We start from the raw sequence: 23714 nt of genomic DNA, 5'->3' as shown, positions 1-23714 counted from the left end.
GTTGATTAAAGCCACTGTTCTTTGATACAAACTGTCTCGACTGAATTGATGGCCATCAGTAGGATGAGTTGTCTTCTGTAGTATAATCCTGAGATGTAAACTGGTCAGACTATGGTTATGCTTCATGGGGATTCACAATGGAGGGTAAACATTTTACTTGTTTTGTACATCACAAGAACTAGGTGTAGAATCGGCTTGCAACAGGCAATCCGCTCAACACATACAAGGTACCTAGCACTTTTACTCCATCCTGGCCCAAGGCATCTTTCACATTACATAATGGTGATATGAAATTCTGCTTTTTGTTCACTAGGTTAACTTGTTTTGGCGTGGCACATGGATTCTAGTGGCTGGTATATAGAATAGAATTTTCTGTTACCCTTAAGGGCGGCACGGTAGCACAATGGTTAACACTGTTGCTTCACAGCTCCAGGTTTGATTCCCAGCTTAGGTCACGGTCTGTGAGGAGTCTGCGTGTTCTCCCCGTGTCTGCGTGGGGTTTTCTCCGGTTTCCTCCCACAATCCAAAGATGTGTAGGTTAGATGGATTGGCCTTTGCCCTTGGTGTTCAAAAAGGTTAGGTGGGGTTATGGGGGTAGGGTGCTCTTTCTAAGGGTCAGTGCAGACTCGATGGGCTGAATGGCTTCCTTCTGCACTGTAAATCCTATGACTGAAGTTCTGATTTAATCTGGTATCGGGTCAGATTTACTCTGATAGTTGGGCCTACTTGGAGAATATGTTTGTTACAATTCCACACTGGAGCATCTAACAGTGCCTTTTAAGAGCAAGCAAGGGATTGTCAGTCAAACAAAAACATCTTGCTGATGCATCTGAAATGTTCACACGCATCTAATCCCAAGCAGCAAAGTAGACCTGGAAGTTTTATTGAGTTTCCTACATAATTGCTGACCAAGTAATATTCGTAGAGTGAACGATGATGCAATTAAGTCAGCTGCCTAGTTTTGCTTTATGACTGCAGGGAGTGTAGAATGAATGCAATTGGCTTCTTTTGCTCGTAGGTAGTAAAGAAATATACTTGGCATTGTGCTATTTTTACTGGAAGAACCAGTTTAAACCACAGGAGTGCAGTCACCTCCCAAGAGGCCCTTGGTTTATGGCTGAAAATCCATTTGTTTAATCTTGCAGGGATTTTCTTTTCCCCACGAGGTGCTAGAATGTATTGCAAGCTAATAAGAGATTGGATCTCGTTTAGCAATTGCCCATTGTAGCTTCTCCACCTGTTGAGCAAACTACTTTTCTATTGTTGAGATAGATACATTTTTGATAAACCAGTTGAAGAGATCAACATGATCTGATTGAATGGCGGAGACGGAGAAGGCTGTAATGGCTGAATTGCCTACTGCTGCTCCTAATACCTTATCTTGCATTTTTCTCAAAAGAAATTGCTGACAATCCTTGCAGTATTCCTTTCCTTCACATAATCCATGTATGCATTGATATTTTTGCTTGCTGTGTCGTCTGTGATGATGATTTGCAACTTCCACCTTTATATTTGGTGCTGGGGATTTCCACTGCTGGAGATGTTGTCTGGGGAGGGGAAAAAAAGCAACAATTATGTTCTCTGCATCAACACCCTGCTAATAAATATCCCAGTAAGAAGTCTTACAACACCAGGTTAAAGTCCAACAGGTTTGCCAGTCCAACGCCAGCATCTCCACATAATAAATATCCCAATCTTGAGTGACATGGAGTTCATGGCTCTTCCCACTTCCTAATCCACTGTTCATGTGATGTATTTTCTGTGTTCCGCTCTATGTACTATGACCGCAAGCAGAAAAATTACAAGTGACAAAAGTGCAACTGGGTGGTGGGTTGAGAGAGGGCATCCAGGGCATCCAATGTAATGGCACTAAATTAAGTTTTGAAAATCGGAAGGGCAGGAGTGAATATTGAAATACCATATTTGCGGCTGTGTAGAACCAAAAATGCCATGGTGTCATTTTCCATTCTCAATTTGCCCCCCACCCCCAGTGTTGTTAGTTGTTTTGGAATAAGTTATTGGACAGTACTTTCCCATCAGTGTTGAAAAGGAAGCCATACGGTTGAAATTCTTGCACTCGTCAGGATAGACACCATACCAAATTTAAGGAATGCACCATATATACTGCAAAAGAAAACCATGCTGATTGATTTGACCAAGTCAACTGATCACGGTTGCTGTGGAGAATTCACCAGGAACTACTGTCCCCCAGGTATTTTGTTTCATTCCAAGAAAGGTCCAATGCTTGGACAGGTCCCTGCATAGGAATATATGTAGCTTCGAGCCACCCTGTGAGCTACATGGTCCAACTGATCTTGGAATTGATTAATTGTAGAATAAACATGTCTTTAGTCCATTTGACAGTGTGAACCTATTCACTAATGCACATGTCACTACATCACTGCAAGTTGGATGCACCACCATTTGCATTCATTGATCATGTGTTCAGACACTTGTGCAGTTTGGCTGTAGCAACACCATGTACACCCAAAAAAAATTTCACAGGATCCCTTCGAGCCCCAGCTCTTGCTGACGTTTTTGCTTGTTTCCACAAGAAACACAAATTTTAAATTAAATGACTTCTTGCATATTTATGATTACTACTTGAATCTGCAGTTACATGTGAGAATTTTCTCACCCACCTAATGCACTCCATCCTGTGCTCATCTAACCAAATCCCGATCCCTTTCTTCAATGTGATTTGCCAATGTTGTCTACCACCAGCCGATATGCAGGTCAATATATGCATTGGCATTCCTGTAGCTCCACATGCTACACGACTAGCCTTTTTTAAAAAAAATTTTAAAAATCAAAACACAAATCATGTAAATGAGGCCTGAGCCATTTGATGATCGTGCAAGTTTGATGCCAAGAAAGGGATTGCTATCCTACAGGATATCAAATAGCTCATCCCTTTGGCTGTTGGCATAGGCAGACCCTCTGCTAGCAAAAAACAATCCAGTGTGTTTACACCAACCACCAATTCCAGAACATTTGGACTTGCAATTTGGCTCACTTGTGCTTGCTGGAAACTCCCAGGATGTGTCCTCCATCGGCAAAAAAGCCTGGGCAGCTATTGTTTTTTTTTGATTTTTAAAAACCTGGAGAATAATAATTCCCTCGTGCATTCTCTCCTCGCCCAATTGGCGCCCTTTTGTTTTCCTTATGGATTTGGATTTTGTTTATTGTCACGTGTACCGAGATACAGTGGAAAGTATTTTTCTGCGAGCAGCTCAACAGATCATTAAGCACATGAAAATAAAAGAAAATACATAATAGGGCAACACTATGTATACAAATGTAACTACATAACACCGGCAACGGGTGAAGCATACAGGGGTGTAGCGTTAATGAGGTCAATCCATAAGCGGGTCATTTAGGAGTCTGGTAACCATGGGGAAGAAACTGTTTTTGAATCTGTTCATGCGTATTCTCAGACTTCTGTATCTCCTGCCTGAAGAGTGAGCTGGGTGGGAGGGATCTTTAATTATGCTGCCTGCTTTCCCCAGGCAGCGGGAGGTGTAGATGGAGTCAATGGATGGGAGGCAGGTTCGTGTGATGGACTGGGCGGTGTACACGACTCTGAAGTTTCTTACGGTCCTGGGCTGAGCAGTTGCCATACCAGGCTGTGATGCAGCCTGATAGGATGCTTTCTATGGTGCATCTGTGAAAGTTGGTAAGGGTTAATGTGGACATGCCAAATTTCCTTAGTTTCCTGAGGAAGTATAGGCGCTGTTGTGCTTTTCTGGTGGTAGTGTCGACGTGGGTGGACCAGGACAGATTTTTTTGAGATGTGTAACCCTAGGAATTTGAAACTGCTTACTTTGCTGAAGTCAGTGACCAGCCCTTTAGTTTTGCTGGCATTGAGAGATAGACTTTTGTCGCTGCACCACTCCACTAGGTTCTCAATCTCTTCTGTATTCTGACTCGTCGTTATTTGAGATCCGGCCCACTATGGTCGTATCGTCAGTAAACTTGTAGATGGGTTGTGTGTGTGCGTGTATTATGGTGGCAGAGCTGTAGTCAATAAATAGTCTGATGTAGGAGTCCTTGTTGTCGGGATGCTCTAGGGATGAGTGTCGGGCCAGGGAGATGGCGTCTGCTGAGGACCGGTTGCGGTGGTATGCCAATTGCAGTGGATTTCGTTCCCTTTGAAATTTTGAATTCTTGCATCTGTCCTGACACCCCCATACTCCAGTTATGTACTTCCAAGTGACTGATATAGTCAACAGCTGGACAATAAACCTGCTGTATGACATTAGCAAGACCAGGGTAAACCAAGTGCTCTATTTTCCTAAGGACAAATCCCCGTTTTGGTCTTGAATACTTGTTAAATTGTATAGAAATGGACATTCTCATTGAAGTACGGAATCTTTCTTCAACCGTGTAGGTCCCTGAAGCTTCATGTCTCTTCACTGCCCCACCCCTTCCCTAAGGCTGTCAACAGTTAACTAAGTTGTGTATCAAGCTTGGTCATGGAGGCTCCCTGGTGCTATCAGGGTTGCATTGTCGGCCTCCCTTTTTTGTAAAAAAAAAGGGAACTACTTCCATTGCCAGTTTCAAACTGGCCTCTTTTAGAAATCTGTCATACTTCCCACTCTTTAAAATAAATTAACTTTTCTGCTTCCATCATCAGCTGACTGGATGAATCTTCTGAATCTGAATATTTCTCAATGCTTATAACTCAACCTCCTACTTCTCCAGTAACCTGGATGCTGAAGATAATTGTCTAGCCCCCTTGCTGGTATCCTGCAAAAAACTCTAGTTACATTTGTACAATTTTCTTTGCTTTAATTTTCCCAGGTGGGCCGATGGATTCCGAGCTGAAGGTTGCAATGGGTCACAGAAACACTTATTCAATCATCCTTTCCTTCAGGTAAGTACGCACTAACTAATGATCAGCATTGCTGGGCGGGATTCTGTGATCCAGAGGATTCTGTGATCCAGAGGATTCGTGTTGATGCTGTCGGAAACGCCGTTGCGTCTCTCGACGGTGTCAACACAGGATCAGCAATTCTGGTCCCTACAAGCTCCAGCGGCTGACCCCGGCGTCAAATAGGCGCCGTAGGATCCACTCATGCACAGTGGCACCGGCGCCAACGCGTGCATGCGCAGTGGCTTCCTTCAATGTGCCGGCCCCGACGCAACATGGCGCAGGACTACAGGGGCCGGCGCGGAAGGAAGGAGGCCCCCAGCCAGAGAGGCTGGCGTGCCTATCGGTGGGTCCCGTTTGTGGGCCAGGCCACATCGGACTCCCCCCCCCCCCCCCCCCCCCCCCCCCCCAACAGGCTGCCCCCTCGACCCTACCACGCAGAGTTCCCGCCGGCTGAGAGCGGGTGTGGACGGCACCGGTGGAACTCTTTTTTTTCAAAAAAAAAAAAATTTTATTATACAACGGCCGCTCGGCCCATCCCAGGCTGAGAATCGGCGGCCGGCCACTTAGAGCGGCCCTGACTGGCGCCGCGCCAACCATGCCGGCGCCGATGCTCTGCGGAGAATCGCGTGCCGACATTGGGGCGGTCCACATGTACTTGGGCATTTTGCTGAAATGAAGGATCTTGTTAATTCCAAGCCCAATATTTTGCCCCTTGTCTCCTTTGACCTGCATCTTTTAAACAAACCTTGCCTACAGCAGCATCCTGTCCCACACTGCCCTGCAAATACTTACTCTGTTCCATTTTTTGCTTTCAAAAGCATCACCTTTCTGTCCCAAATTAGGCCCCCCACCAACAGTTGCATTTTAGTGCCTTATTTTTGAATGTTTTCCATGTGTAAAACAGCTTGGGGAAAATATTTTCTGTTTGACAATACGTGGAAGCAGGTGAGGTGCCGAAACAGCACAGACATTACAGATGGGCCAAATGGCCGCCTTCTGTACTGTAACCATTCCATGACAATGCCTCTGAAGGTCCCATCTGAAAGACAGTGCTGCACTCCCTCTGTATGTCCCTAAAATATTGGTTGGATTACATGCTGAGTACCTGGTCTTGATGGCGGAACAGATTGCCTTGCTGTTACAAAGCAGCATAAGGCAGGGTTGTGCCTAATGACATATCCTGCCCACTGAACGAGATCTGAAGTGAATGGAAGAAGCCTGAAAGCCAATTTTGCAGAGCTCAGAATGCATAAAGTCTAATGCGTCCTCATTGGGCTTTTTTTTGTCTCTTGCAGGCGGTGGGAATGTTCCTTGGGGAAGTCTCCTGTTTAGCTGTATTCTACATGATTTTATGTCATGATCGCCGAAGAACTGAACCACAGATGGCTCCTGTAAGGAAGTTCAACTCCTTCCTTTTCCTACCACCAGCACTGTGTGACATGACAGCCACCAGCATTATGTACATTGGTAAGACCTGCGGACTGCCAGTATTTGGCAAACATGTGCATGGCAAAATTATGCCATGAAATCTTTTTTGATATTTAAAAACATTACGGGTGAGATCTACTGGCTGTGTTGTACCCAAAAGGTGGTGCAGCTGAGAGATTCCTCTTCCAGGATCTACTAAGTTTACCATGTCTTGCGAGATCAAACACTATTTCATAGAACGTACAGTGCAGAAGGAGGCCATTCGGCCCATCGAGTCTGCACCAACTCACTTAAGTCCTCACTCCCACCCGATCCCTGTAACCCAATAACCCCTCCTAACCTTTTTGGACATTAAGGGCAATTTAGCATGGCCAATCCACCTAACCTGCACATCTTTTGGACTGTGGGAGGAAACCAGAGCACCTGGAGGAAACCCAGGCAGACATGGGGAGAACATGCAGATTGCGCACAGACTGACCCAGTGGGGAATCTAACCTGGGACCCTGGCGCTGGGAAGCCACAGTGCTTGCTACCGTGCTGCCCAGAAGATGTCGCAATGTGAATCCAGTCCGTTGTGGGTGGGATCACTTTTTTGCAAATCTATATATTAGTAAGACGGCTAGTTTTGCTCTTGATATGCATTCCCACAATCTACTCCAGGCGTGGGACCTAACTACCTTGCCTTGGGCATCTCTGGCAAGTACCGTTCAGTGCTGGTCTCCACAATCAGGGACCAGGTAGAAGGGCACTCATGGGGGTGCTCCGGGCACTCATGGGGGTGCTCCCAGGGGATCAGAGGCCCCCAGGTGCTTGCCCTCTGGACAAGGTGATACCCTGGCAATGCCAAGCTGGCATTTTTCCCCATGCTGTGGACTGGGCTGGGGGTGACTTGTGCAGGTGCTGTGCAGGAAGCCCCTGAGGACTCCCTTGGGTGAGTTGGGCTGAGGGGGTGATTTAAGTGTCGAGAGATTGGGGCACCATTTAAACATGGCGTCTCTGTTCTGGAGCTCCACAGTGCAAAAAAAAAAAGGGATTGGCATCAGCTGCGTGTTCCCTGCTGAGGCTCCCAACCTACCCGAATGGGTGTTCGATAGCGTGGTGTTCCTCTGGCTGATCACATGTTACGAGACTCTGATCCATTTGGGTAAATCGCGTCTTTTAATCTTTAGCAGTATTGTTGTCCAACCACTCTATTTCAAAGAATTGGGATGTGTTCTGGTCAACAGCATTAGCCATGCTGCCAAATTGTCTGACTGATGTGGAAACAACTGAAATAAATGGTTTCTGCTGTGCATCCTTGCCAAATAATTTGGGTCTTCAGTTCATGTGCTTTGTTTGAGCCATTACACCTGACTTGTCATGTTGGCCACTTCCAGCATTATACAATGTTTTGTAGCAATTTGTTTACGAACTGATCCAGTTGGCTATTCTGTGCTCCAGTTCAGCACTTGACTGATGCACAGATCGGGAATTGGTCCATCTGACTTGGGCTATAGTATTTTGTTACTGAATCGCCAGGAACAAACAGCAAATGAGCTCAAATGTTCACCAATTGAATGCATTCAGGACATATTGGTGCTGAGTAAAATTGACCATTTGGATGTACTGGAGTTGGCATAGCAATAAAATGACAGCGGTTGCAAGACGAGCAGTATGTAAATTGTATTCTAGGTTTTCAGCTTGCAAATTTCATTTCTTTTTATCTGCTCCTGAATCATGAAAGTGAAGTTCCAGTTATCGGGGAATGAGTTCTGTTAAATTTTGGAGTGCTTATTTCTAGATGCATTTTACATTTTCTGTTTTTTCCTATTGACAGGCTGCTTTTAGCTAGTGTTCATTTCACTTTTTGAGGTCACCAATGATTTTCTATTCGACCCACATGACATGGCACTCGATAGATAATTTATTGCTGACCTTTAGGGCTGTCCAATGTGATTTTGTAGGGTTACCACCAAGTGGAACAAGTAACTCTTGGCGAATGTGCACGCTTGAAGCAGCGAGATCACCATGGAGATCAGAGTTGAGTTTGTGTCAGTGTTACTCTGCTCCTATGACCATTTATAAAAAATTAAAAAAAAATAACGAGAGCAAGTTAAAATGATTTGCAATTCCACTAATATTTCATGTGCCTTCAGTCTTTGGTTAATATAAAGGGAAAAGAAATGTCCATCACAGGGCAGCACGGTGGTGCAAGTGGTTAGCACAGTTGCCTCACGGTATCTAGGTCACAGGTTCAATCCTGGCTTTGGGCCACTGTCCGTGTGGAGTTTTCACTTTCTCCCCGTGTTTGCGTGGGTTTTGCCCCCATGACCCAAAAGATGTGCAGGATAGGAGGGTTGGCCACGCTAAATTGTCCCTTAATTGGAAAAAATGAATTGAATACTTAAAATTATTTTTTACAAAAAGTCATCATCCCTACTCAGTGGATGGACGGGCTGTGTTTTTATATTCAATTGATTCAATCGCAATGTTGTATTCCTCATCCTGTCCCCCTCCCCCTTTTATTTTAGATGCTGAATGTTGGGTATACCAGGTGGGAATAGTGCATAAATTGTTCGTCTTGAAGTATCTAGCCTGGTACGTCTGTAATCAATCAGGCCCATACATTGAAATGCACATTCCTGTACATAGTTTTCCTTTTATCTTTCAGCTTTAAACTTGACGAGTGCCTCCAGCTTCCAGATGCTACGTGGAGCTGTTGTCATCTTCACTGGCTTACTTTCCGTTGCTTTCTTGGGCCGTCGTTTAATAACCAGCCAGTGGGTTGGGATTTTTCTTACCATTTGTGGCCTTGTGGTAGTAGGGCTGGCAGACTTTGTCAGTGGAAATCATGATGAAAAGCACAAACTATCTCAGGTTCTAACAGGTAATTAAGTATGCTTCGTGTACCTTTCTAACACCGGGGTGGCATTTTCTGCTCCTTCACATTGGTGGGAGCTTCCTCACCCCAGATTGGAATTTTGCAGCAGTAATTTTCTGACTTTAGTCCTTTCTTTAAACTATTCCTTTTTACTACATAGGAGACCTCCTAATCATTGTAGCACAGATCATTGTGGCTATTCAGATGGTGCTAGAGGAGAAATTTGTTTATAAACATGATGTCCACCCACTTCAAGCTGTGGGTACAGAAGGTATAGTGACAAATGACAATTTCGTTTTTATACAAGAGAGAATGTCCATGTTTGTGATTGTGGTGGAATATTTTTAACTTGATCTCGCTAAATGTCAAATCTGTTTGAGATTTGTATGAATAATATGGCTGGGAATATGTATAGTAGTGCAATAACTAAACTGTGGATCAGATGGCTTGTGTGTTGCTTAATCATGGACTCTAGCCCAATTCATTTAGTCAATAGCTTTTTTGGAGGGGGAGATTAATCCAGGGGGTGAAGTTGTTGTTGCACCAAAGGCAAGGCATTTCAGTAGGCAGCCTCCTTCAATAGGCAGCCTCCTTCAATTCACTTGTGTGGTAGTATATGCGAGTGAGTTTAGCTGTGGGGATAATTACACTTTACTGGCCTAATATTGGCATCAAGCACTCTGCACCTGCTATTGTACCAGCAGCCTTAATCCTTCTGGTGATTTTTGGTTTCATTATGTCAAGTTAATGGATTTTTGTTAGAACACTGCCACAGTAGATTCTTTTTTTAAATATATATATAAATTTAGAGTACCCAATTCATTTTTTCCAATTAAGGGGCAATTTAGCATGGCCAATCCACCTAGCCTGCACATCTTTGGGTTGTGGGGGCGAAACCCACGCAAACACTGGGAGAATGTGCAAACTCCACACGGACAGTGACCCAAAGCCGGGATCGAACCTGGGACCTCGGTGCCGTGAGGCTGCAGGGCTAACCCACTGCGCCACCGTGCTGCCCCACAGTAGATTCCTTAACTGTGAAGTTAAAGTGCATGGGAATATGAGTAGTGTCTTGAGATGATGGATCGAAAGCTGATTAGCAGACAGGAAGCAAAAAGTTGGAATTACTGGGTTGGCAGGCAATGACTAGTGGGATACTGCAGGGGTCTGTGCTAGGACCCCAACTGTTCACTTGCATATTAATGATTTGGCTATTATTTCCAAATTTGCAGATAATACAAAATTGGGTGGGATTGTGGACTCTGGAGGATGCAGAGAAGCTTCAGTGGGATTTAGACCGGCTGAGAGAGGGTACATGCGTGGCAGATGCAGTATAATGTGATAAATGTGAGTTTATCCCATTTTGGTAGGAAATGTAAGCAGGCAGATTATTATTTGGGTGTAAATTGAGAGGTGGATACTCTTGAGACCTTGGTATCCTCGTGTGCAGTTACAGCAGGCAGTAAAGAAGGCAAATGGGGGATGTTGGCCATTCTAGCAAGAGGATTTTGAGTATAAGAATAGGGATGTTTTACTGTAGGGATGTTTCACTGCAATGTTTCACTGCAATTGTACAAGGCATTGGTGAGGCCACATCTGGAGTATTATGTGCAGTTTTGGTGTCTTTATCTGAGGCAGAAGGTCTTGCTGTGGAGTGATTGCAAAGGTTTACCAAGCTGATGATGGCTGTACTGTCAGTTAGGATTATATTCATTAGAGTTTAGATAGTGGAGAGGGGATCTCCTAGTAATTTAGAAAATGCTGATTCCGAAAGATCTTCCTGATGGTGGGGGAGTCCAGAACTAGGCAGGGGGTCATAGTTTGAGGATAAGGGGTAAACCTTTTTGGACTGGGGTGAGGAAAGATTTCCTCACCCCAGATTTCTTCACCCCAGCGTATGGTGAATCTGAGGAATGCGCTACCTCTTAAATAGTTGAGGCCAAAACGTTGTGAAATGTCGAGGAAATTAGGTAATAGCTCTTGGGGCTCAAGGGATATAGTGGGAAGGAGGGATTTGGGTTTTTTTCTGCATTTTCTTTTTTTTTTTTAATTTAGAATACCCAATTCATTTTTTCCAATTAAGGGGCAATTTAGCGTGGCCAATCCACCTACCCTGCACATCTTTGGGTTGTGGGGGTGAAACCCACGCAAGCACGGAGGATGTGCAAACTCCACAAGGACAGTGACCCGGAGCTGGGATCAAACTGGGACCTTGGTGCTGCGAGGCAGCTGTGCTAACCACTGCCGCCGTGCTACCCAAGGATCCGGGTTTTGAACTTGATCAGTCGTGATCATAATGAATGGTGGAGCAGGCTCGACGGGCTGAATGGCCTCCTTCTGCTTCTATTTTCTATGTATAATGTTGAATCCTGAATCCTATGTTGAATCTGAAAAGCTGCACATTTTGTATCCATGAATTTTGCTGCCCTTTGCACTGTCCCACTACCAAATGAGGAACAGAGTACAAATTAACCTAATGGGAGTGGGAACATGGGTGCAGAAGTGGGCAATTCAGTCCCTCTAGCAGATCATGGCTGGTTTCAAATCCACCAGTTACCCATATCCCTTTAACCTGTTTTTTAAAAATCTGAACTATACCTATCTTCTTCTTATCTCCTTCTTGAAACGATTTAATGACTCCGATTTCACCATCCTCTGTGAAGTATTCCTCATGTCCATTTTAAATCTACAAACTCAACTTAAATCTGTGACCTCTCGTTCTAGATTGCCCACAAGGGGGAACATGTTGGTCTACTTACTTTATCAATCCCTTTAGTATTTTATGTACTGAGGTCAGATCCCCTCTCTTCATTCTAAACTCCAGCGAAATATGAGCCCAAACTGTTTAATTCTTCGTACATTCCCCCCCCCCCCAACAAGCCCCGCTCCTCTGAATTGCCTCCATGCCACCACATCCTCCCTCAATTAACGAGACCAAAACTGGACACTGTATTCCAGATGTGTACAATAAACGCTAACATTCCATTTGCCTTGCTGACTTTTTGCAATACATGAACAAAGACACCCGGGTCTCTCTGCACAGACTCATTTTGAATCTGCTTTCCATTTGGATAATAACTTGCCTTTCTATTTTTCAGCCAAAATGGATAACCTCGCACTTATCGACATTAAATGATTGATTCCAGCAACTTGCCCACCAGAGGTTCAGCTAACTGGTCTATAATTTCCTACGTTTGCCTCTTTTGAATAGGAGCATCACATTAGTGTGTTTCCAATCCACCGGGACCCTTCCAGAATCCGAATCCACAGAATTCTGAAATATCTTAACAACCAATGCTTCCACAATCTCTGCTGCCACCTCCTTTTTAATACCCTAGCATGCAGGCCATCAGGTCCCAGAGACTTGTCTGCTTTAATCCCATCCGTTTATTCAATACTGTCTCCCTGTGATGGTTATTGCACCAATGTTCCTCTGTATTAACTTTGTTTTTGGAATTTTAAAAATTATCTTCTGCCATGAAGACCGAGGCACTTTTGCTTGTGTTCCCCATTATTACCTCACCAGTATCATCCTCTAAAGGGCCAACATTTACTTTAGCTATTCCCTTCCTCAATACTTATGTAGAAGCTTTTGGTAGTTTTGTTTTCTGCTGTTTCCTTTTATTGTTCATCTTCTCTTTGGTTTTATTTTTATTAGCCTTTTGCTGAACCTTAAAGTTCTCCCAGTCCTCCAACTTACCACGAGCAGTATGCTATGCCCTAGTTTTTGCCTTCTGTCTACCTTGACATCCTTGTTTAGCCATGGAACATTTTTCTCCCTTATTTTACAATTTCACAATTTCTTTTTCTCTCATGAATGTACTTTAATTGGAGAGGTATTTAATATCTCCCTTAACATCTGCTATTGTCCCTCCATTATGTGCCCAGTCTACTTTGGCCAACTCTCCTCAGATCTGTATAATTACCTCTGCCCTTTGTTAAAACTCTAGTATGGCACTCTGTCTAAGACAATCTGAATTTGAAATTCTAGCATGCTGTGATCATTCCTTCCAAGAGGATCCTGAATGGAAAATATCAACCCTTCCTCATTATATAATTAACCTAAAATTGCCTGCTCCCTGGTTGGCTCCAGAACCTATTGCTTATAGAAACAATCCCTCAAATACTCTGAAATCTCCCTCGAGGCTACCCTTGCCAATTTTGTTAATCCAGTCAATATGCATATTAAAATTGCCCATTCTCGCAAGCCCACATTATTTCTTGGTTTATACTACGGCCCACTTGTAAGTATTGGTGGGGGGACTCTAAATTACTCCTACCAAGGCAGTTTTTTCCCTTGTGTTTTATTTCTTACCCAGATTGGACATTTTGGCCAATATAATTTATTAATACAGCCTTTGACATCTTTAACCAATAAAGCAATTCCACCTCCACCCTGTCAATCCATTTTTCAGTAATCCCCATACCCATATGTCTCTTTGTGCTGTCAGCTCATTGACCTTATTCTGAACACTGCATGCATTTGGATACAAGGTTTTTAAAATATCCTACATATTTGTGTTTCCCTTGCAGGATTTTCTTGTGCACTGCACCTTTTATTAATCTCTGACACTCCGCCTCGGGAGGAGACCATTCAATGTGATCATGGCAATGCACGCAGCACTTTCTTATTCGAGGCTTGTTTACTCCTCTTCCATCTTTCCCGTTTATATATTTTTTTCAATCAACTCTTGTGATCACACTCTGGTTCTAAAAGCTTTCCTAAATCTCTGGCTTACTACTGTCTTTGCACAAACCGCTAACTTCTAGTGAACCATGGATGGATCCTGTTGAATTTTTGTTTTATAATTAAATATTTTTGAACACTTTTCTTTTAGTTTTCTTTTAAAAGTTTCCCAGGACAATTGACTGCCATACTTGGGCTCCTTAGTTAGCATCAACCTTGCCCAGTTCCCCCCTCATACTTATGGGATTGGCTTTGCTTTCACTGGAGGCCCTTGCTTGGAGGCCCTTGCTTTGAACTATGGTATGTTGCACTCTACAGGAGAGGATCTTTTGCTAAGAGGTTACTAATTAGCTCTGCAACTACATAATACTAGCTCTTTAAAATATCTTGACCCCTAATTCAATCCACCATGTATTTTTCCAGGAAGCTGTCATGAAAGCATGTTATAAAAATGTCTTGCAGTCCCTTTGATTTATCTTGCCTGCCCGCATGAAGTCAGAGGGAATACAGGGGTAGTAAGTTTCAGCAGTAAGAGGAGGCTGATGCCTGGAGTATCACAGGTAAAACGGATAAGAAGTACAAGGTTTGACATGTGGAATTATGATAGTAGCCATCACGGAGATGTAGTTGAAGAATGAGGGGTCAGGATTGACAGCATCCCAGGATACAGAATCTTCGGGAGGGGGGTCAATTACTGCAGTAAGGAGAGGTGATATCTTGGGAGTGGAGTTGATGAAGCTTTATGGTTAGAGCTCAGGAATAAAAAGGGACATCCACATGGGTAGGTGTTTAATATAGACCCCCAGCAGTCAGCAGGAAATTGAGTAGCAAATATGTGCGCAATTTACAGAAGTGTGTAAAAATAATAGGGTACTTATAGTGGATGATTTCAACTTTCCCAACATTAACTGGGATCGTCATTGTGTTAAGGGCATAGATGGATCAGAGTTCGTAAAATATATACAAGAGAATTTTTAAGCTCAACATGTGGGTGGAGGGTCCAACAAGGGATGGTGCAGTGCTGGACCTAATTCTGGGGAATACAACAACAAACGAACAAAGAAATGTACAGCACTGGAACAGGCCCTCCAAGCCTACGCCGACCATGTTGCTCGTCTAAACTAAAATCTTCTACACTTCCGGGGTCCGTATCCCTCTATTCCCATCCTATCCATGTATCTGTCAAGGTGCCCCTGCTTCCACCACCACCTCCGGCAGTGTGTTCCAGGCACCCACTACCCTCTGTTTATATATAAATAAATAAAAACTTGCCTCGTACATCTCCTCTAAACATTTCCCCTTGCACCTTAAACCTTTGACCCCTCTACCCTGGGGAAAAGTCTGACTATCCACCTGTCTATGCCCCTCATAATTTTATAGACCTCTTATCAGGTCGCCCCCTCAACCTCCGTCGTTCCAGTGAGACCAAACCAAGTTTATTCAACCTCATCATAGCTAATGCCAGGCAACATCCTGGTAAATCTCTTCTGCACCCTCTCTAAAGCCTCCACATCCTTCTGGTAGTGTGGCGACCAGAATTGAACACTATATACTCCCAAGTGTGGCCTAACTAAGGCTTTATACAGCTGCAACATGACTTGTCAATTTTTATATTCAATGCCCCAGCCAATGAAGGCAAGCATGCCTTCTTGACTACCTTCTCCACCTGTGTTGCCCCATTTCAGTGACCTGTGGACCTGTACACTTAGATCTCTCTACTGTCAATACTTTTGAGGGTTCTACCATTCACTGTATATTCCCTACCTGTATTAGACCTCCCAAAATGCATTACCTCCCATTTGTCTGGATAATACTCCATCTGCCATCTCTCTGCCCAAGTCACCAAAGGATCTAAATCCTGCGGTATCCTCTTGACAGTCCTCATTGCTATCCGCAATTGCACCCAGCTTTGTGTCGTCTGCAAACTTACTAATCAGAACAGTTACATTTTCCTCAATCATTTATATGTACTACGAACAGCAAAGGTCCCAGCACTGATCCCTGCGGAACACCACTAGTCACAGCCCTCCAATCAGAAAAGCACCCTTCCATTGCTACTACTCTGCCTTCTATGACCTAGCCAGTTCTGTATCTTGAATGAAGCTGGACAAGTGGTTAATGTGATGGTGGGGGAGCATTTTAGTGATAGCGACCACAACATGGTGTAGTTTAAGTTTGTTATGGACAAATTGCAGAAAAACGTCTTGGATTGGGGGGGGGGGGGGGGGGAGCAGACTTTAGTAAAATAAGGCAGGATCTGGCCAAGGTAGATTGGAACAAGTTACTGGTGGGGAGACCTACAGAAGAGCAATGGGAGGTGTTTAAAGAGGAAATGGGGAGGGTACAGGCCCAACATGTTCCCTCTCGGATGATAGGAAGGAGTAACAAGCCAGAGAACCATGGATGATCAGAGAATGTAAGAATGCATTTGGGCCCATTGGGGGGGATCTGTGGGTAGAGCCAGAGGACATCTGGTAGGGTGTTAAATGAATATTATACCTCTGTCTAGACCTGAGTGAATGAGGAGGCAGATGTGGGACTCTGGGAGAGAGACTGTGGTTATTGAGCAAGTTGTCATGGAAGGAACATGGTATTGGAGGTCAGCAGGCTGAAAAGTGGAGAAATCTCCAGGTCTAACTTGTGTCCCAGATTGCTGTTCAAGGCAAGGGAGGAGATTGCAGAGGCCCTGATCCAATTTTTATTTCTTTGGCCCCTGGAGAGGTGCCAGAGGACTGGAGAACTGTGAATGTGGTCCCATTATTTAAGAAAGTATGTAGGGATAAGCCAGGGAACTACAGGCCAGTGAGTCTCTCATCAGTGGTGGTGAAACTACTGGAGAAAATTCTAAAGGGGAGAATCTATCCCGCTTGGAGAGGCATGGTTTGATCCGGAATAGTCAGCATGGCTTTGTCAGAGGGAGGTCACACAACTAAGTGTGTAGTTGAAGATAGTGCAGTTATTGTAGTTTACATGGATTTCAGCAAAGTCTTTGGCAAGGTCCCACACGGAGGCTTATAAAGAAGGCAAATGCACGTGGGATACAGGGAACTTGATACGGTGGATTCCAAGCTCGCTGAGCTGTAGGAAACAGAGGGTGATGACAGCTGCTGTAGTGACTGGAAGCCAGTGTTCAGTGGCGTACCACAAGGATCCGTGCTGGGTCCCCTATTATTCATCATTTATATAAATAACTTGATGACTGTGGGGTGGGATCAGTAAGTTTGCGAATGACCCATGGATTGGCCAGGTGGTTAACAGTGAGGCTGAGTGTCTTGGGTTACAGGAATATATAGACAGGATGGTCAAATGGGCAGAAATGACTGATGGAATTTAACCCTGAAATATGTGAGGTGTTGACACTTTAGAAGGAGCAATTTTGCATGAAATATTCAATGAATGGCAACCACATGGAAGTCCTGAAGAACAAAGACCTTGGCATGTTCGTAAATAGATCTCTGAAGGCAGGTTAATAGGGTGGTGAAGAAGGCATATGGTACACTTGCCCATCAATCGTGGCAGATTACAAAAGTAAGGAAGTCATGTTGGAGTTGTATGGAACATTAGTTGGGCCACAGCTGGAGTAGTGTGTACAGTTCTGGTCGCCACATTATAGGAAAGATGTGATTGCACTGGAGCGGGTACAGAGGTGTTTCACCAGGATGTTGCCTGGGATGGAACATTAGTTATGAAGAGAGATTGGATGGGCTTGGGTTATTTTCACTGGAGCAGAGAAACTGAGGAGTGACCTGATCGAGGTGTACAAGATTGAAGGGACGTGGTTAGGGAACAACTGTTCCCCTTCGTTGAAGGGTCGGTTACGAGGGGACACTAGTTCAAGGTGAGGGGGTGGGAGGTTCAGGGGGGTTTGAGGAAAAATGTTTTTACCCAGAGGGTGGTGATGGTCTGGAACACACTGCCTGGGAGGGTGGTAGAGGCTGGTTGCCTCACATCCTTTTAAAATGTACCTGCGTGAGCACTTGGCCCAAAGCATCAAATGTTAAGACATGCCAATTGCTGGCAATTGGGATTAGCAGATCAGGTGTCTTCATGCGGCGGTGCAAACTCGATGGGCTGAAGGGCCTTTTCTGCACTATTTTTCTGTGAAGGTTCCCTCTATTTATAAGCTCAAGAGGCATGATGTTCGGGCTCATTAAATTCTTGTTCCAAATTTCCATCCATACTGCCGCTTCCCGATCTTCTGTGCGAACATCCTTTTTCCTTATCATTATGGGCTACTCGTTTCCATTTTCCAGACTTGACATCTTACTACTCGTGTCTCGGTTTAATGCAGTAGAGATAAATGAATTTGATCTGCTCTTCAGTCTTCTGCAAATGCTTTGTGCATTCGGATAAAGGCCTTTTTAATAATTTTCACATTTTTGCATAACCCATTTATTGCACTATTACAATAAACTGCCCATGCTGCTTGTCTTTAGCTAAATCGCTATATTGCTGTACCATGTTTTGTCTCCAATTTCTCTTCAACCACTGCAACCCCCCCCACCCCCATAATAAAATCACTTTGTTATACAATTTTGCCAGGATGTCTATCCTAGCATTAGTGCAAGTGTCCCATGAATCAAACCCCTTCTTCCCACCCTTCTTTTGAACCACTCCATTCCTTTTGTTTGACACTTGCCATAGGTTTGGTTACTAATCCGGAAATTGTTACCTGTTTGCAATCGATGATTCTTATCCATACAGATAGCATGTATCTCTACTCTTGGACAACCATGAGGGCTGAGGCTCCTCCATCGCTGCATCCCATCGTTACATCCCAAGTCCTCATACCTGTCTATCATAACATTTACAGTGCAGAAGGAGGCCATTCGGCCCATCGAGTCTGCACCGGCTCTTGGAAAGAGCACCCTACCCAAGGTCAACACCTCCACCCTATCCCCATAACCCAGCAACCCCACCCAACACTAAGGGCAATTTTAGACACTAAGGGCAATTTATCATGGCCAATCCACCTAACTTGCACATCTTTGGACTGTGGGAGGAAACCGGAGGAAACCCACACACATTACAGGTGTAATTTGCAGTTACACCCACTTGGAGGTGGTGTGAGTGCCTCCTAAATGGTGTCCCTTCCTGATGCCCCACAATGTTTGCAACTCTGACTCCAGCCCTGTAATTCTTGAGGCGCAGCTGTGTTGTCCAGGAACACGTGCCGCAACACCTGCTGTTAAAATAATTTGGGTTTTCCGGATTTGATAAATAAGTTGTAGATTCGCAGCTCTTGCATTTGATCCAACTCCGACAAATGAACTGGACCAGCCATATAAATGCAGTAGCTAAAAAAAGCAGATGAGGCTGGGAATGGAGGTGAATAACCACCTTCCTGACACCCTTGAGGCCTGTCTACAATACCCTTGTCTGGATGAATACAGCTCCAACAATATCTAGGTACCCACCACCATAAACACTCACTCCAAGGGCAGCATGGTGGCACAGTGGTTAGCACTGCTGTCTCACAGCGCAGAGGACCCTGGATCACTGTCCATGTGTTGTTTGCACATCTCCCCGTTGTGGGTCTCACCCCCACATCACAAAAAGTGTGCAGGGTAGGTCAATTGGCCCACTAAATTGGGGGGGGGGGTGGGAAGAATTGGGTACTCTCTCTCACTCGCTCCCTTTAGCATTGATGCACAGTGGCAGCAGTCTGTGACCTCTACCGCCAAGAAAGACGGGCAGTAGATGCTTGGTAATACTATAGGACTTGGGCAGCACGAGTAGGTCACCACATAAAAAGTCTCCCTCTAAGCCATCCACCACACACTTACTTTGTTCCTTTGGTGCCTGGAACTCCTGTCCTGACAGTGCTATAGGTGAACCTACGCCACGTTGACTGCAGCTGATCAAGAAAGTAGCTCAATTCGGGTTTGATGACATGCCGGCTTAGTGAACGACACCTATGTCCTGAGCAAGAAAACCCTGCTGTTTGCAACGATACTTTCTTGACTCTGAAGTTCCCACACTCCTGCAGATCTGTCCTTGGGCCTTGTTTTATTCTCTTACAGGGCTTGTACTAAGATTTTAAACTACAATACCAATTTTAGTTCTTATAGGAATGGCAATAGTTCATGTACTAGGACAAAGGGGGTGCCAGAAAGGGTGGTGAAGTCTGGTGTTTTCTTTAAATGCGCACATGTCTAATAATTCATCTTGCTGCTGTATATTGACCACCATTTTGTAGTCACGAAGAGGCAAGTATTTTTGGTCAAATGTGGAAGTGACTATTTTCTATCTCCGCAGACATAACATCAAATATCTCGGATTGATAGTGGCAAAAATGGAATAAGATGAGCAAAACAATAGTGTGCATCAGTCTTGAGTGGAATTCTTGGAATGTCTGGCAGCAGAAAAGTACACTTGTTCATCAACTGTTGCTGTATTTGATTCATTTACCCTCTTGCATGAATGCCTTGCATTTGTCTAATTTTTTGGTTTTGTTTTCCCCTCAGGAATGTTTGGATTCATCATCCTGTCTCTGCTGTTGATTCCAATGTACTATATCCCTGTGGGCTCGTTTGGTGGCAACCCCAGAGGTGTCCTTGAAGATGCACTTGATGCCTTCTGTCAAATAGGGATTAAACCATTAATCTTTCTAGCCCTCTTGGGAAACATCTTGAGTATTGCCTTCTTCAACTTTGCTGGTATTAGTGTCACAAAGGAAATCAGTGCAACCACACGGATGGTTCTCGACAGTCTGCGGACCATAGTCATCTGGATAGTGAGCCTCTCGGTGGGTTGGGAGCACTTCCATGGTCTCCAAATCCTAGGCTTTTTCATCCTGCTGTTAGGTGCTGCACTCTACAATGGATTACATAAATTAATCCTAGCAAAGCTTCCCTGGTGCAAGGAGCGAATGGAGGAAGATTTTGAAAGGAATAGATTATTGACTGAAAACAAAGATTCGATAAATGTTAGCCCATGCAACTAATGAATTAAAATTGTTTAATTTTGTGATTAATGCTTCACATGGATAGGCAGGTTTCCCTTTTTAAATTGAAATTGTTTGCTTCACTTTACATTTTTTCCAATTGATGAAGGTTCATAATTTAATGATGCTGTGTTTCACTGGTGCCATGGAGAGTGCGGTGCCTGTTGTGTGTGTGGGGGGGGGAGAGGGGGGTGCAGAAATGTCCCTGGATGACTTGCAGCTGGTATTACTGGATTTAGCAGCAGCCAGAAGATTGGGACTGGGAGGAAAATGAACAAGTCTATTCAGCTGTGGTCTTGGGGAAACTCCCATTATCCTTTTGCAGCTGGCCAGTGTTGCTTTTGGAGCTCTCCTCTTGGATACCTGTGCAAACTTGCCAAGAAAATTGGTGACACTGCTCTGCCCCACCATCTTCTGCTTCATCTAAACAGTCACACTGGACTTTCTGCTGTTGTAAGCCTTGCGACAATCATTCAATCTGGAAAATTCCAGGCAGTTGAAACTAGATACCAATGATTCTCTATCACCCTTTTCTTCTTTGCCATGCCTCAACAAGCACGCACAGGCCTCCTAATAGTCTATCCTGTGGGGTGATTTTCTAGATTTACTTTTGATCACTCCCATTATAGTAGAATGCTCCATGATGAGAATCACTAGGTTTGGTGTAAACTTCCAACACTTTGGGCAATCTCTATGTACATTCCAATGAAATTATTTTAAGATTCATATGGTCATTATAAAATCTATTGCTTCCATATAAACGGTGTAGCATGCAATTGACTCTTTCTTGTGAAACGTTTTAACACTACAGAAGACAATTTGGCTGCAATATGATCTCATTGTGATATTACAATATCTGTGCCCTAGATGGGACCAAAACAACTGGTGCCCAGCTTGATCAGTGATTGATTTTACTTTGGTCAATGAAGAAGTCATCTCTGATCTATACCTTGCGTCTCTCACTGTCCACACCTCCTGCCTCTAAAATTGCCAGAACATGGGTGATATCTGAAAAGTTACCTGTTTTTAATGCCAGAATCTGCCAAATTGTCCGATGCCTTGATGTACACCTCCAGCAGAACTTTAACAAATCCTTTTAATTACCTTAAGTGGCTGTACCCTATTTACCAAACTGTGCCTAGTCCATTTTCCTCTTCTGGAGTCTGTGATCATTTGTGCACTTTTTCCCCAAAAATAGATTTTTACGCTCTTGCAGCAGCTTGACATTTAGATTTTTGTTCCCTAACTGCTATTTAACGAGATCAATTCGGCACCATAATCCCCCTTATAGTAGGCCACCTTCCTGTTAAATCACATCTAATTGTAAAAAAAGGCGTGCTTATTCTGCTGCACTTCCTGATGTCAGATTTCACCCACATTGGGTTCTGTAGCTAAAATGTGTGTTTTTTTTTTTTACTGTGTGTTTTTTTTTTTTTACTGTATACTATCAACAACCTTTTGCACATGGAACTGCGTTCTGCAGTTCCAGGTTGGAGGTTAAGCACAGTGTACCTTTTTTTTAGTTTCACAAGACTGTTGGGTGCCTTTGGGTAAATGTTTTATGCATAAAATGAAAAATCATTTTTAGTGTGCCATGAATGTGAAACCTGATTTAGTCAAGTCTCTTAAATTAAATCTTTTTTTTTTATACTGGCTCTGTGCTTTCCAGACATCAAATGTCCTTGTTCCTCCACTAAATTAAAATATATACTGATTATGTTTGTGGTGTCTGAATTTGTTTTATCTGCACACATAAGACCAGTTGGCTTATCAATGTCCTCCTGAAACTGAACCTAATGCTTTTTACTGTCTGCATCATCTATCACTATATAACCTTTCCGAAGGGCGAAATAAATCTTATTAAGTCTGTTGCTGCTGGAGTAAATGATTTGGGGAAATCCTTCACTCACTGAATACAGATTTAGATTATGCAATTCTAAATTGTTGCACTGTGTTCTCAGTCACAGCCAGAAATTAATCCCACTCCCTGCCAGTTTGCTGTGATTGCAATTGGTACACAGAGCATAACTTGAGAAGATAGAGGAGCAGAATTAGGCCATTTGGCCCATCAAGTCTGTTTTGCCAGATCAGGGCTGATGTTTCTCATCCCCATTTTCCTGAACCTTTCTTCCCCTGCTCCCCTCCCTTGCTTTTTTCACCAAAGAGAAAATCTCAGCAGGTCTGGCAGCATCTGTAGGGAGAGAAGAGCTAGCATTTCATAGAACATAGAACATAGAACAATACAGCGCAGTACAGGCCCTTCGGCCCACGATGTTGCACCGAAACAAAAGCCATCTAACCTACACTATGCCATTATCATCCATATGTTTATCCAATAAACTTTTAAATGCCCTCAATGTTGGCGAGTTCACTACTGTAGCAGGTAGGGCATTCCACGGCCTCACTACTCTTTGCGTAAAGAACCTACCTCTGACCTCTGTCCTATATCTATTACCCCTCAGTTTAAAGTTATGTCCCCTCGTGCCAGCCATATCCATCCGCGGGAGAAGGCTCTCACTGTCCACCCTATCCAACCCCCTGATCATTTTGTATGCCTCTATTAAGTCTCCTCTTAACCTTCTTCTCTCCAACGAAAACAACCTCAAGTCCATCAGCCTTTCCTCATAAGATTTTCCCTCCATACCAGGCAACATCCTGGTAAATCTCCTCTGCACCCGCTCCAAAGCCTCCACGTCCTTCCTATAATGCGGTGACCAGAACTGTACGCAATACTCCAAATGCGGCCGGACCAGAGTTCTGTACAGCTGCAACATGACCTCCCGACTCCGGAACTCAATCCCTCTACCAATAAAGGCCAACACTCCATAGGCCTTCTTCACAACCCTATCAACCTGGGTGGCAACTTTCAGGAATCTATGTACATGGACACCTAGATCCCTCTGCTCATCCACACTTT

The 23714-nt window shown here is 44.0% G+C and overlaps 1 protein-coding gene across 4 annotated transcripts in view; it reads left to right on the top strand.

Moving 5' to 3' along the window:
• slc35f6 (solute carrier family 35 member F6) overlaps positions 1-22219 on the top strand; it is a 44455-nt gene extending 22236 nt beyond the window's left edge. For all 4 annotated transcript variants that reach the window (XM_072499492.1, XM_072499494.1, XM_072499495.1 and 1 more), the window contains exons 2-6: positions 4804-4876; positions 6172-6343; positions 8955-9170; positions 9325-9435; positions 20319-22219. In XM_072499492.1, the coding sequence (XP_072355593.1) occupies positions 4804-4876; positions 6172-6343; positions 8955-9170; positions 9325-9435; positions 20319-20797 (1051 nt within the window). In that variant the 3' untranslated portion in view covers positions 20798-22219. The remainder of the gene's footprint in view (positions 1-4803; positions 4877-6171; positions 6344-8954; positions 9171-9324; positions 9436-20318) is intronic.
• The last annotated feature ends 1495 nt before the right edge of the window (positions 22220-23714 follow it).

This window comes from Scyliorhinus torazame, chromosome 4, assembly GCF_047496885.1.
Source record: "Scyliorhinus torazame isolate Kashiwa2021f chromosome 4, sScyTor2.1, whole genome shotgun sequence".
NCBI classification, from domain to species: domain Eukaryota; kingdom Metazoa; phylum Chordata; class Chondrichthyes; order Carcharhiniformes; family Scyliorhinidae; genus Scyliorhinus; species Scyliorhinus torazame.
The sequence above is the reverse complement of the archived record's forward strand: the minus strand, read 5'-3'. Positions and strand labels throughout refer to the sequence as shown.